Source organism: Penicillium expansum, assembly GCF_000769745.1.
Source record: "Penicillium expansum strain MD-8 chromosome Unknown contig133, whole genome shotgun sequence".
NCBI classification, from domain to species: domain Eukaryota; kingdom Fungi; phylum Ascomycota; class Eurotiomycetes; order Eurotiales; family Aspergillaceae; genus Penicillium; species Penicillium expansum.
Window position 1 is genome coordinate 1 of NW_015971287.1, and position 13193 is coordinate 13193.

Genomic DNA, 13193 nt, shown 5'->3' on the forward strand with positions numbered 1-13193 from the left:
AAAAAAAAAAAAAAAAGAAAAAAAGAAAAAAAATTAGTAGACCTAAAAAGTGCTGCCTCAAATGATCCGCACACCGTTCTGAGTCGGATTGATGCATTACACCGACGGTTTGTGGTTTTCTCTACCAGAAAGAAAATTCCACATATTTCTTTTTCTTGGATTCATTACCTGTGCTCAGGTTGTTGGCACTACTATTTCTTTGGCTATTGCCAACAGCATGTTCTTGAACGAGTCACAAAAGAGTCTTCTGCCCAATGTATCTATTCAGGAAGTGGAGGCCATATTTTCAGGTACATCGACCCTCATCTCATCTTTGCCTGCCGCAGAGAAGGTCAAGGCTGAATCGGCCATTGTGGACGCTATGGGCTCGACATACATACTCGTTATTGTGGCTATGGCACTGACTCTAGTGCTTGGCCTGATAATGAAGCGGGAAAGTCTGGTTTTACGGCTTGGGGTAGCTGCCTAGACTGTGTGTTCTTTTGGATTCGATGAGGCAAGAGGTGTAGAAGAAGGTAGAAGGATCTTCATGACAAAAATTGAATCATAATTATATAGCGTCTGTGGGTGGAGCTACTAAACAACCTTTGGAATTTTCACGTATATGCCCCTCCAGCCTGGCCCTTTCTAGTCGAGTATATTCGATTTTCTTTGTGTCAAAATATTTAAATTAATATGAGTTGAAAGACCAAAACCACAGAATATAGATATCTCCGAAAGTAAAAATTGCTAGTGAGATGATACAAGTCTCTGTAATCATAATTCCCCAGCAGGCATCCATTTCACAGCGATGGGCTCGTGTGTGGAACTCCGTATTCTCTTGTCCTTTGACCATAGTTGAAACGAGAGGTCGGCGGGCCCGACCACTACCTTAACATCAAATGTCGTGCGCCAGAATGTCGGGCCCATGCTATACCAATGTCGATTCTTCAGCTTCCTAGTGACATTTTCGGTTGAGATATCGAGGTCACAGACTCGCTGTACGCCATTTTGGCACATGTTTTGTGGTAGCTTGTTGAGGGGGAAAGTGGACATCACAATGCTAACTCTCCACGGCTCGCTTTCTCGTCCCGGGTCTGTCTTTAATTGAAACGCCTTTGTTATTCCTGTATAAGGAATGGGAGCACCCTGAGGTCGAAATACGTAAGAGTCAATTTTGAAAAGGAAGTTGAAGCTATGTTGTCTTACCTGAATCACAAGCCAGTCGATTTGATCGATAACATAGGTATTCTTATCTCGAGGATCAACCCGGACACGTTCCCCAACATGCCTTTCTGAATTATATATCTTGTCGCAGATAATACCATAGCTTATTGGAGAGCATCGAGATTCAAACGTGACTACTCCTCGTTTGATTTGTTGTATCCGATCAAGAACTAGACCGTGGACAACAACAAGCTGCCTTTGCCAGTTCAAATATATGTCAGTCCCTTCACATAATGCAGCTAATCTCTTAATAATAACATACGGCTCGTCTGCAACCAAAATTTGCATTCCCACTGCGTTTGGATGGTTTTGATTGCCTGTGTTGCCATATTTATCCACAAGGCGTTGTCTCACATATTGAGAGCTACCAAACCCGCCAGAAAGAATAATATATTTCTAATGTGGCGTAGCAAGTCAGTCAGATATTTTTGTAAAGAAAGTCAAAACACATACAATGTGGTCGTCGGGGTACTTATTGAACATATTCATGATGTGACCATCCAAAAGAACAGACATTTCATCGACCTTGGTGTCAAAACACAATTTTAGGTCATCCCTAGATTTATGTAAGCGGTGGATTTCTGAAGTATTGTCAAACCCAAGTTTACCATGCAATGAGCATTTGACCCTCGGATACCGAGGCTTCGGGGAAGTCCGAGTCGGACTCCAAACACGGTACGTCAAGCTTCAACCATGGGGTCAATGTAGATTCGGCACCAAATGTACACTTCAGTCTCTGAAAGCGGCCTGAAGTCATTTTCCATGCGGCCTCACTTGGTGGAATACTAAGGTGCTCCCTGATCCTCTCCAATCGCTGGCATATTAGTCGATGCATCTTTCTATCGATGAATACCGACCCAATTGGCTGACCTAACACCTATCAGCAGAATTCATATCAAGCGTTCCTACATCTCGAAATTCTCCAATACCTTCCACATGACCCAACTGCTCGAGTCTAGTCGGCTCTCCTCGCGAAGAAATGAGTTTGAGAACATTGACATCCTAGTAATTGGTTAATATGCCGCTATAAATAGATAGTATGAAAGCCACATTACAGTTGTTCCTCCGCCTGAATCACAGATAAGAATGGTGTCATCTAGCTAAATGACAGTTTGATTGTGTCAGCGCCAAATTGCAGATGAACGTAACTTTTCCCCGGCCTAACCTGGTAATGTTCGTTTCCGGCGTAAACCGCTGCCGCTTCAGCCTCGGTTAGACCAACAGATATGCGATGATTTGGTGTTTTTGAATTGATTGCATGGTGGAGAATTCGTCGTGTCTCTTCCACCATGCGTACATCCTTCCATGTAGTCGGCACACTGAAAAGGAATTCAACTTGACGCGAGCTAAAATGAGGAATTGTGGTGTTGAAATGAGAAATCACGTGTTGGTAGATGCATCGGATGTAGTCTTGAAACCAGCGCTGAGCATCCTGTCGACTTGGGCTCCCAGGAAAGTCATCATGATAGTGAGGTGCAAGATGTAATTTAAAAAATTCCTTGATGTCAGCGTTTCCATCTTCTTGGTCACACTTGAAACCCCAATTTTTGATTGAGCCTGACTCGTTATCATACTCAATACATGTGGGAACTTTGTTGGAAAGCTCGCCTGGCAACTTTCCCGGCCAGCGTTGAATGGTTTTGGGGGGAAGCCATTCTGGTGCACATGAATATGCAACCCCTGTAAAAAGAAGGAGATATTAGAATATCGTCACGTAAAAATGAGCAAACATAATTGTTCACTGATGTGATCAAGCAAAACACACCAGTGTAAGTCATCCCAAAATCGATCCCAACTACAATATCCGGCGTCCAAGTACCCCAGGTATCATCGGATGCTTGTGTTTTCAGCATTACGACCTCCTTGTCAGCCATTTTTCTCCTTAGCTGAGTTTGGTATTAGGACTGGCGCCAGCAGCCTGTGGGTATTTGTATGGGGTGGGGTGAATGAACGCGACAGCTTGCTCCTAAAGCAAGCGAACGCGCTCAATACAAAATAAAACAAAAACGCTCTTGGGGACTATCTTTTTGGTAGGGTCTCATTTTACGAAGCCCCTATCTTCTAACAAGGATGTTATTTACATCACGTATTTGGGCGATCCTTTGATTCAGCTAATGTACGAACTAAGAGTAGTTGCATCTCAGTCCGCCCCCAATTTGCTGTTCGCACTATACCCGATTCCGTACAAAGACCGACCCCAGTCCAGCCGCGGATATTATATCCATAATTTTAATCGAGGGGTTTTCTCTAACAATCTCATAAGTGTCTCCCGTACGACCAAGGCTTTGATTCATTATGGTCGACGCAACGCAATCCAGCCAGGGGGGCAACAGTAGTGCTTCATCCTCCCTGGCGAATGAGGCCGCTGCAGTCACAACCACTACTACTTCATCCTCCCTGGCAAATGAGGCCGCTGCAGTCACAACCACTACTACTTCATCCTCCCTGGCGAATGGTGCCACTGCAGTCACAACCACTACTACTTCATCCTCCTCGACAAATGTTGGCCCGTCCGTGGAGACCACTTCACTGCTACAGTCGGTCATTCCCACTCAGCCTACTAGCAATTCAGCAGCACGAACACCTTCCAGCGTTGCCAACCCATCACACATACCTACCAACAGAACTATGACCCCAGTATCTTTGCAGTCAAATGGAAGTTTCACTTCTGGGACTCTGGCGGGTGCCATAGTAGGCGCATTTGCAGGGGGTTGTATCTTGGCTCTATTAGCGGCGTTTCTTTTCTTCTATTTCCGCAAGAAGAGCCTCCAACCTAGGGAGAAGGGCCCCGATTCTTCTTTTGTTGGGGAAAACACAGGGAAAGCATCCGGACAGACAATCACTACATTCGCTGGCTCTTCTACGACAAAATCCGAGACACCGCTCCCCCCAGTTGCGACCGCATTCGAGTCTCAATACCTGGATTTGTCCAGATATATCCCACAACCAGCAGATGACAACTTGGTTTGCATGCGAATTCAGAGCTTATTTGATCAGGCCGGTCTACATGTGGAGAACTACTACTCTCGGACCACTTCCAACCTTGCTTTAACTCAAGACTCTCTTGCTCGTCTCAGTCACTACGACTCAATATCTCTGCCTACTTCCTTGATCACCATGCTTTCAAACCCCCGATCTCAAAGGGCTGTTCTCACACATGTTCTAGTCGAAAGCCTACTGCGCGCCATCCAACCCGGAGAAACTGAAGGCTCTCTTCTTCCAGCAATTTATGCAAAAAGCCCACAGAAACGGGGAAGCGAGATGCTAGATACTGGTAAGACCCGTGAGTCTAGAAATGCACTAAAGAAGACATACTGACTCAATTTCTATAGCCACGGACCGTGCCGAATTTGCTTGGCGTATGCTCACGTCCTTCCTCTACGATTCGCCGACTCTTCCAAGAGGCGACATAAGAAAGTTTGCGGAGGAGTTTACCAAGGCATTCGAGGCGTACAGAAACTCTCAATTCGCAGAGGCCGATCGCCTTCGGCACCTGGACACTATCTCCAAGTCGGCAGCCGACCTCGGTGTCTGGTTATTCTTACAGCCATGTTCGTTCAAATTCCGTTGGACAACAGATGGAGTCTCTGATAATAAGCTGGTGGTCCTTCCCGCTGTAATTAAAGTTTACGATGAACATGGGCGACGATTGGCGGTTCCAGAGACTTTGGTAAAGGAAGAAACGGTACAAACATAAAGGAGGGAGCTTTTGCTTTTGATGTTGCTTGCAGTAACTATATCTATATATTGAATGATAAGTACAATATTATTGAGCCTTAATGGAGAGTCAACTCCATCACAGCAAAGGACCAGGGGAATTATCCTACATGTGTGGCAAATGTCTTCTCTTCTCACGGTTGCACCTGAGCTCCCTTTGACCGACGCCATGTCAACATGTCCTGTAACTCCTCATTTGGACTTGCTGGGCTCATGGAACTCTTAGTTGTATCTGTAACTCCACTAATGCCCGACCCAGATCGTTGACTATTGGATAGTTCATCCACGAATGTCGACGGCACTTCAGCCCCAAGTTCATGAACAAATCCAGGTCTGGTCATCGTCTTGGGCAGGGATACCCGTTGAAGATGATTAAGAGCCATCATCAGACTCTGATAGCAAATCAAAAGTCGATTCTTCTTATCTTGGGCCCTTTGCTTGTCCCGGTACAACCACCGTAGTTGTCTTCCCAACCCGAGCTTGCCATTACCCGTTTCTCTTTCAATACGTGCGGGCTCCAAAATTACCGCAATTTCATGGGCAGCATCCGCAGTATCTTTAATAATACAATCAATCCACTCTCGCTCGCTGGGATTGAGACCAGGATCATTCACTTCTCGCAGACGTTTCGCTTCGTTGAGTTGGATCAGGACATGGTCCGTTGTCTTGAGGAGCTCAGTCGTTTGTTCGTTGGCGGATGTTAACTGGCGGTCCATACGACTGTCTCGCTGTGTTTTTGGGGCGTCTTTTAACGTCTCTTGTTCAGAAAGGCTCGTCAATTGAACATTTGAACTTGATCTGGGATCGCGAAAATTGAAGAGTCGAGATCGAGTCTCACTCATTCCCATTGTAAGCCTAGGAGTGGACTTCGGCTGGCAAAGAAAGGCTTTAAATAATGTGGGAATACAGGCATGAGTGCGCTCATGCAAAAGCGGCTACCAGGTACTGGTAGCGCGGTTGACATCTGTTAGCAGTAGATAGGAACGGCCCCCTCTTTGACTATCAATTTCGTCTGATCTATGTATGTACTTTTGTACGGCAAGTAGCTACGTTATCCTCCGTAAATGGCAGGGATGTTGTCTCATTTTGGGAAGGTTCCTGAACGCCCGAGGACTAGCCTCCAAACCCGGAATAGGGCCTACACAATTGTTGTAATTATGATGACAACCAATGTAATCGTTTTTATATTTTTATCTATTAGATAAATACAGGGAAGACAAATGGCAAAATATTAGGTTGTAGATTTTTTCTATTGTATTATTTTTTTTCTATTGACTTGATGACCCTTGGAGAGCATTCCGTGTCCGGAGGAGTTGTGGGGGCCATTTCTATAATGCGTGTTGGAAATGTCTCACCAGTAGATCCTAGTAATACGTTATCATTATTAATCACCTACATAATAGGTACAGGTAAACATAGATTAGGATCTATTACTGGCCTACTACTTCCTACTAATTATGAGCTAAAACCTAATACGGAGTATTTGGATTCGGTACGTACTGGAGGAAGGTGGATTTCATGGAGTATGGAGACCTATGTATCAGTGTTATAATACAATACAGCCCCGTATTGTATGTAAGAAACAGTACGAAGTACAAAGCCCATAGCACAGTAATTTTCGAACCTGAAAAATACCATGCTCCATAGACATCCCGCTTTTCAGACCGCTTCCTATCTATAGCACATGTCTCCACCATATCTTTTCCCCCCGGTTCGCCATCAAAGGATCGATCTCAATTCCTAACCAGCTTGCTAAGCCATCAGGGCCAATCAGAAACTCCACCCGGGCGGCACTGGGAACGCCCCATCGCACTGCAATTTGAACCCAGTATGTACCGGAAACGTGAAAAAATTTGATTTCCAAATCTTTGGAATAGTCATTATATTTTACAAGTGAGGCGCACAGGTCAGGGGTTGTTCGGTTTAGAGCGCTGTCACCCTTGGTGCAGTTTCTGGACATCCTCAACTCCGGGTAAGCTGGGTGTGTATAGGATCCTTCGTAAGCAGACAAGTTGATAGGGCTTGCCAACGGAGGGTCGGGGATTCTCGGGTAGAGCTCTGATAGGATGTTATCGGAAAGGCGTCCGTCGTTGATCATTGCATCGCCTCTGCGGTTTATCAGAATCAGGGAGACATTTTCAGAAGGATAACAAGGCCAAGCTATCGACAAGTAGCCAACCGAATGTTCTTGCATACCTTGCAACCCAGTCAAATCGACTATCGAGGGGAATTTCCAGTTCTTCGTCAATCAGATGATACGCAAGTGCATTTGATGCCGCATTAACCCCGTCCATATTATTGCCTAATAACACAAGCCCGAAGTCTCGCTGTGGTAAGAGCATAACGGACGCTCCATACCCAAACTGGGATCCTTCGTGGAACAGTATCCTCTCGCCTTTATATGCGTGCGACATCCATCCTAGTCCATAAAGAGTAGGAGTCTGAAACGGCTCCATGGGATTAGGCGATACTATAAAGTGGCCGCCAAATGCGTCGTACCCTGTCTGGGAGAACGGTGGTCCCCGTTTTAGCATGGTTGAAATCCACTTAGCGTAGTCTGATACCGATGACAGTATGTTGCCTGCTCCCCGGATAGTATCCGTGAATATTCGCTCGGTGGCGGCAATTTTACCGTCCAAATCCACGTAGTAGCCTTGTGAAATATCTCGTTGTGCGGCTCGAGCCTCGGAGAGGGAAACATAAGTTTCTGTCATATTCATAGGCAGCCAAATATTTTCCGTAAAGAAAACCTGTAACGATTGGTTCGTCACAGTCTCGATAAGATGAGACGCCACGCCGTACATAAGATTGGAATATTGCCATTCTGTTCGTGGAGAAGCCGTAAATGGGAGATGTCTCATTGATTGTACAGCTTCTTGAAGTGTGATGTTGGCGAGCCAAACCCAGTCGTGGCGTGGTAGGCCAGAGCGATGAGACAAAATGTCAATAATTGTCATCTGCGACGTAGCCCAAGTATCATTGAGTACAAAGTCCGTTGGAAGAATAGTGTGAACCGGTGTATTCCAATGGATTGCTGGGAAATTAATGTTATCGTCAACAAGGAGAGAAATGGCCGCAGAAGTGAAGGCCTTCGTCGTGCTTCCTGCGAAAAATAGGGTATGCTCTGTCACTGGCTGGGAAATGATAGTATCCGAGACGCCGTAGGTCTTCATGGCTCTTTGTCAATTCTTTCGCCAATAGCTACATAGAAACACAGGGTCACACACTTTAAAAAAGGTATCTCCGCGAATAACTGCAACAGCAAGACCAGGAATGTTAAAATGTTCAAGGGCCCAGTTGACCCTTCGGTCGAAATTTGCATCAAAAGGCGAACCGGACTGGGTTTTGTGCCCTTGAAGCGGTTGTTGGAAGGTCTCAAGCCCGGCCAGCACAAGGCAAGGAAAGATAAAGACCAGTGGCAAATGCATTTTGGGTAGAAGAACACACCATCTACAAGCGAAAGCTGGAAAGTGATAAATTGAGTAACCCGTGGAGTGTTATTCGTTGATGGCAGGGAGATTTATCCGGAGAGTGGAAGGCAGTCATGTTAGGCAACTCTCAGGATCTCAAACTGGGATATGGCCCTAGTCTTAAACAGGAACCGAGAGTTTTGTTATAGTCTAGTGAAAATGGCTGTAATTTTTCCGACACTATTTGCTCCTCGATATAACGGTATTCTGACTATGACATTGAGCTATTAAGGTACAGAGCGATGACCAAATATGGATAAGCGCATTTTAGATTGTCCTAAGATTGTAGAGGGCGACGAAATATGCCACCGGTCCATAATATTGTCAGTAATTTGGTCACCCCCACTCTCCAAGGTCAGAAGTAAATAAAGAATATAACAAATTAAATTGTCCTCACTTGTCTACCGTTAATTAATAATTTATAAGCCTCGGTGAAGATCACCCCGGAGCATTGATGGGCTGCAGAGGTCTAGCTCGAACTTATTTTCGCCAAGGTCGTCTGTGACGCTGATTATGACAATGATAGATAATATCAAGATCTCTCAAGGTAGCGAGCATCCCGACTTGCCACTCACCATGGGGCCGTAATATCCAGATACGATCAACCGTACGCTTCGAGATGCCGAAGATCTCTAGCACTGGCGGCTTTGCTATTTACTACAACAGAGCTGAGAGCGGTTTAAATATCATAGCCCATAGTAACAGCGCAGGAAGGTAGGTAGTAGAACTGGTACTATATATAATAGGGATTTAAAAGAGGAGTAGGGGTACTATACACCACCAGTACAAGCTAGTGCTTTATTCATACTAGCGTTAAAATGATGAGACAAAAAATATTGCAATCGACCTCCGCACTAGGGATTTTGTGATAAAAGGATTTCTATCAACCGCTTTGATCAATTACCACCCACCGCGATGTCGAACCTTAAGGATATTAAAGACGAGGGCAAGGCGCAGGGCGCCGATTCCGACGATGCAAATGCAACCAAATTGTCTAACAAAGAGAGCACCCCAACTATCGCGTTGGGCGCAATAGATAAGGAAAATGCCACGTTGCGCAAGACAGATATTGTCAATTTATCGAGCGAGCTCGCGATGAGGGGAAAAAACCAAAAAGACATGACTTCCTTCAAGTTTTGGCAGACGCAGCCCGTGCCTCACTTCGACGAACCTAGCGGGGTCAGCGATGGACCGATCAAGATAATTGACCCCGAGAAGGTATCAAAGAAGCCGGATCCGCTTATCGAGGGTTTTGAGTGGGCGACCCTGGACTTGACAAACGAGACGGAGCTCCAGGAGCTGTGGGACCTGTTGACCTATCACTATGTGGAAGACGATGACGCCATGTTCCGCTTCAGATACTCTCAGTCCTTTCTACACTGGTAAGTTGGCTAGAGTTGATGGTGCTATCGTTGATCCTGTATCAGGGGGGAAGTAAAGCCGTATTGGGTAGGACAAACGCTGATACACATGTTTATATATAAAGGGCTTTGATGTCTCCCGGCTGGAAAAAGGAATGGCACGTCGGCGTGCGTGCGACCAAATCCCGTAAACTCGTCGCGTCAATCTGTGGTGTACCTACAGATGTCCGCGTCCGGGGCCAGAAGCTGAAGGTTATAGAGATCAACTTCCTTTGCGTCCACAAGAAGCTGCGGTCTAAGCGTTTGGCCCCTGTTCTGATCAAGGAGATCACTCGTCGCTGCTACCTAGATGGAATCTACCAGGCCGTCTATACCGCCGGTGTGGTTCTACCTACCCCGGTAAGCTCGTGTCGCTACTATCACCGCTCTCTAGACTGGCTCAAGCTATACGAGGTCGGCTTTTCGTCACTCCCCCTCGGCTCGACTAAGGCCCGCCAAGTTAGTAAGAACTATCTCCCGAGTAGTACGTCGACCCCGGGGCTTCGACCTATGGAACCAAGGGATATCGATGCAATTCATGATTTACTGGAGCGCTACCTATGCCGCTATGACATGAACCCAGCGTTCACGAAAGAGGAAGTCGCACACTGGCTAGTACATAAAGCGAGCCTCGGGAAGGAGCAGGTTGTATGGGCTTACGTGGTGGAGGATGCTGAAACGCATAATATCACCGACTTCTTCTCCTTCTACAGCCTTCCGTCCACTGTGATCCAGCACCCAAAGCACCAGGAAGTACGCACTGCCTATCTCTACTACTACGCCACCGAAACCGCTTTCACCAAAGACATGAAGGCTCACAAGGACCGACTCCTTATGCTGATGAACGACGCACTTATCCTTGCTAAGAAGGTAGGCCCATTTATCTTATCCGTCCCCCAGAGTCCACTTTTTTCTCGATACTAATGCTATCATGTGTCTGTTAGGCCCACTTCGACGTCTTCAACGCGCTTACCACCCAGGACAACCCTCTCTTCCTCGAACAGCTCAAGTTTAATGCAGGTATCAGCCAGCTCCACTTCTACCTGTACAACTACCGGACAGCCCCTGTTCCCGGCGGTATCAACCAAAAGAATCTCCCGGATGAGAAGACAATGGGGGGCGTTGGTATCGTTATGCTGTAAACCTGCATATACTCTCGTTCAAAGTTGGATAGTATTTTTTTTCTTTCCTATGGACTAAAGTCTGATAGGAATATCAAATGAAGATACCATTCCTCTTTTTTTCCCTCTAACTTATTGAGTATATGGAGCGAAACACGGCTGGATGAAATATGAAGGATCCCTACCTGCCCACTCCGCATCATCATGGCTCTATGTTGGCAAATTTTGACCCTCAGGTCGTCGCCTGACGCATTTTGTCAGCCATCATTATAACCATCCTGACCCTTAGAAGACGATTTAGCAGCGCTATCGACAAAATAAGCCTGACGAGCAAACTTTCCCGGCTATTTCTAGTTCACATAACCTACATAGTGGGGTGTGAGCCAAGCCTCATTGCCAAGCGTGCGGTAATTCATGGGACAAATCAGCATCGAGATTCTCGACATTTATAAACTTCCGGGCTATCCCTTCCGGCCCCATGTTTGTGGTGATCCGGGCCCACCAAATTCTCCACCTTTTCCAAGGTTGCGTACCAATAAGGCAGTGGCCGATCCATATGGATGGGTTTAGTTATGTGCGGGCCTTGTTGCGGCCTATTCAGAATCGGTATAAAACCCGATGAAAGGCAGATCTCAAGTTTGAAATAGTGCGTCGTTCATTACCTATCGGTCGCGTATAAAACCTATTGACAACATCACAATCCAGAAGGGACAACCAGAAAATCGTAAGGAAAAGGCACACTCTGTTAGGGATGCAGGCATCGTGGAAATTGTCGTAGCGTATAGGGTTGTTTCCTGATGGCATTGACAAGTCCTTGGCTTACCACCTCCATGAATGGTGGAATATTATTTACTTATCTCTTGATACTCTCCTGATCATGTCTGGTGTCCGACTGAGACCTATGTGGAAATTATGAATAAAATTGGGAGACTGGTTGGTCTGGACAGACTACTGTTCTTTGGGGAAGGTTCAGTCTAGTGAAATTCGAGAACAGGCTAGACACAAGACAGTACAATCCAAATACAAACTCAATTCACAAAGATCGAGATGAATCCATCTTCGCTTGGAACAGGGATGCCCCTTGTCGTGAGCTTGATCATCTTTTTAGCCCTTCTCTCCATTAATAGGTTATCCCAATCCCCCCATACAATGCGAAATCAGCGACCGAGCATTTCACCAAATGATCCAAACTTGGCCTGGTTTCCGTGAGATTTACAATTGGCGGTACTGTCGAATCGGGTAGCACGATGGCATCAGTATGTGCTCCATCGCTCGGCAAAGAGGCTATAGGCCATTCTTCGGCAGAAGCAGACTTTTCGGCGGCGGTATCAGGCCGCTCTTCAGCGAGAGGTTCCTCAGTGGGCGGCACCAGGCCGCTTATCAGTGAAAGGTTTGCCGGGGGGAGGCTCTTCGGCGGCGATATCACGCTGTTCTTTGCACCAACTTGCGTGGTTTGGTGTCTCGTCTTTGTGGATAAGTTTAGTAAGGTGATTCTGCTTTACAATTATGTTTGTTAAATTGCCAAATGGGACTTACCGTCTTCCAAGCTATTCTCCAAAGATACGATTTGATGGGAAAGGATATTGAGCATGATTTTCATCACAGTATTATCAAAACGATGGCTTTGACCGAGAGTACTGTAAATGCCATTCAGACCATAACCTATTTTTCCGGGCCTCAGTAATCGCTGAAAGCTCCTTTCAATATACTTCGGAAGCCAGGTTTCGTCTTCGGGAAGACTTGAAAACACGTCTCTTGTTGTGCAAAGTATGTCAAATATCGGCATCCCTTTGCCCAAACTCTCGATGTTCGGCTTGGCAAGTTTTTCAAGATCAGAGATGCCCCATGTTCTAGAAGCTTGATAGACAAAAACGCTCCTCCGATATTCTCTTGCGAGGTCCGACGTGCCTTCCTTGAGTGGCGAGTTGATTGTCTCGTAGTCGCCTGAATATAGAAAACGCACTAATGTATGACCGACATCCTCATGAACATCAGGCAATTCTAAGGGTGAACACGACAGCGAATTCTGCTGAAATTTGGGGTATTTCTGAAGAAAGTGCGCCGGAATGCCATATCGTTTATTGCCGATCACGAGGGTAACAACTGTTGACTCGTACGGCCAATAGACAAATTAGAAAGAATTTGATTGCAATGACTGCCACGTACTTACGATGACGATGGTCGATGATAATCGATCTGTGGAGACAGTTGGGAGGGGACCTGATCTCCCATTTCGTCGTTAAACGGGCGGTCCCTAGACTTTTTCTTTGCCATATTGA

At 46.1% G+C, this 13193-nt stretch overlaps 5 protein-coding genes across 5 annotated transcripts; 2 read left to right on the forward strand and 3 right to left on the reverse strand.

The window, feature by feature from the left end:
- Positions 1-756: 756 nt before the first annotated feature.
- Positions 757-3080, reverse strand: PEX2_040620 (Hsp70 family protein; the record flags this gene model as incomplete). Its single annotated transcript, XM_016741337.1, has 8 exons — positions 757-1128; positions 1189-1402; positions 1469-1602; positions 1660-1762; positions 1815-2076; positions 2136-2208; positions 2372-2886; positions 2972-3080. 8 exons carry the CDS (start codon positions 3078-3080, stop codon positions 757-759), a joined length of 1782 nt encoding a protein of 593 aa, XP_016599508.1.
- A 421-nt stretch (positions 3081-3501) lies between these two features.
- Positions 3502-4903, forward strand: PEX2_040630 (uncharacterized protein; the record flags this gene model as incomplete). Its single annotated transcript, XM_016741338.1, has 2 exons — positions 3502-4489; positions 4539-4903. 2 exons carry the CDS (start codon positions 3502-3504, stop codon positions 4901-4903), a joined length of 1353 nt encoding a protein of 450 aa, XP_016599509.1.
- Positions 4904-5057: 154 nt separating this feature from the next.
- PEX2_040640 (uncharacterized protein) lies at positions 5058-5639 on the reverse strand (the record flags this gene model as incomplete). The annotated part of the gene is made up of 1 exon (XM_016741339.1): positions 5058-5639. The coding sequence occupies one exon, from the start codon at positions 5637-5639 to the stop codon at positions 5058-5060; it is 582 nt and encodes a 193-aa protein (XP_016599510.1).
- Positions 5640-6598: 959 nt separating this feature from the next.
- On the reverse strand, positions 6599-8096 carry PEX2_040650 (Beta-lactamase-like protein; the record flags this gene model as incomplete). The annotated part of the gene is made up of 2 exons (XM_016741340.1): positions 6599-7031; positions 7120-8096. 2 exons carry the CDS (start codon positions 8094-8096, stop codon positions 6599-6601), a joined length of 1410 nt encoding a protein of 469 aa, XP_016599511.1.
- Positions 8097-9308: 1212 nt separating this feature from the next.
- On the forward strand, positions 9309-10935 carry PEX2_040660 (Myristoyl-CoA:protein N-myristoyltransferase, N-terminal; the record flags this gene model as incomplete). Its single annotated transcript, XM_016741341.1, has 3 exons — positions 9309-9775; positions 9880-10663; positions 10738-10935. The coding sequence occupies 3 exons, from the start codon at positions 9309-9311 to the stop codon at positions 10933-10935; spliced, it is 1449 nt and encodes a 482-aa protein (XP_016599512.1).
- Positions 10936-13193: the final 2258 nt, after the last annotated feature.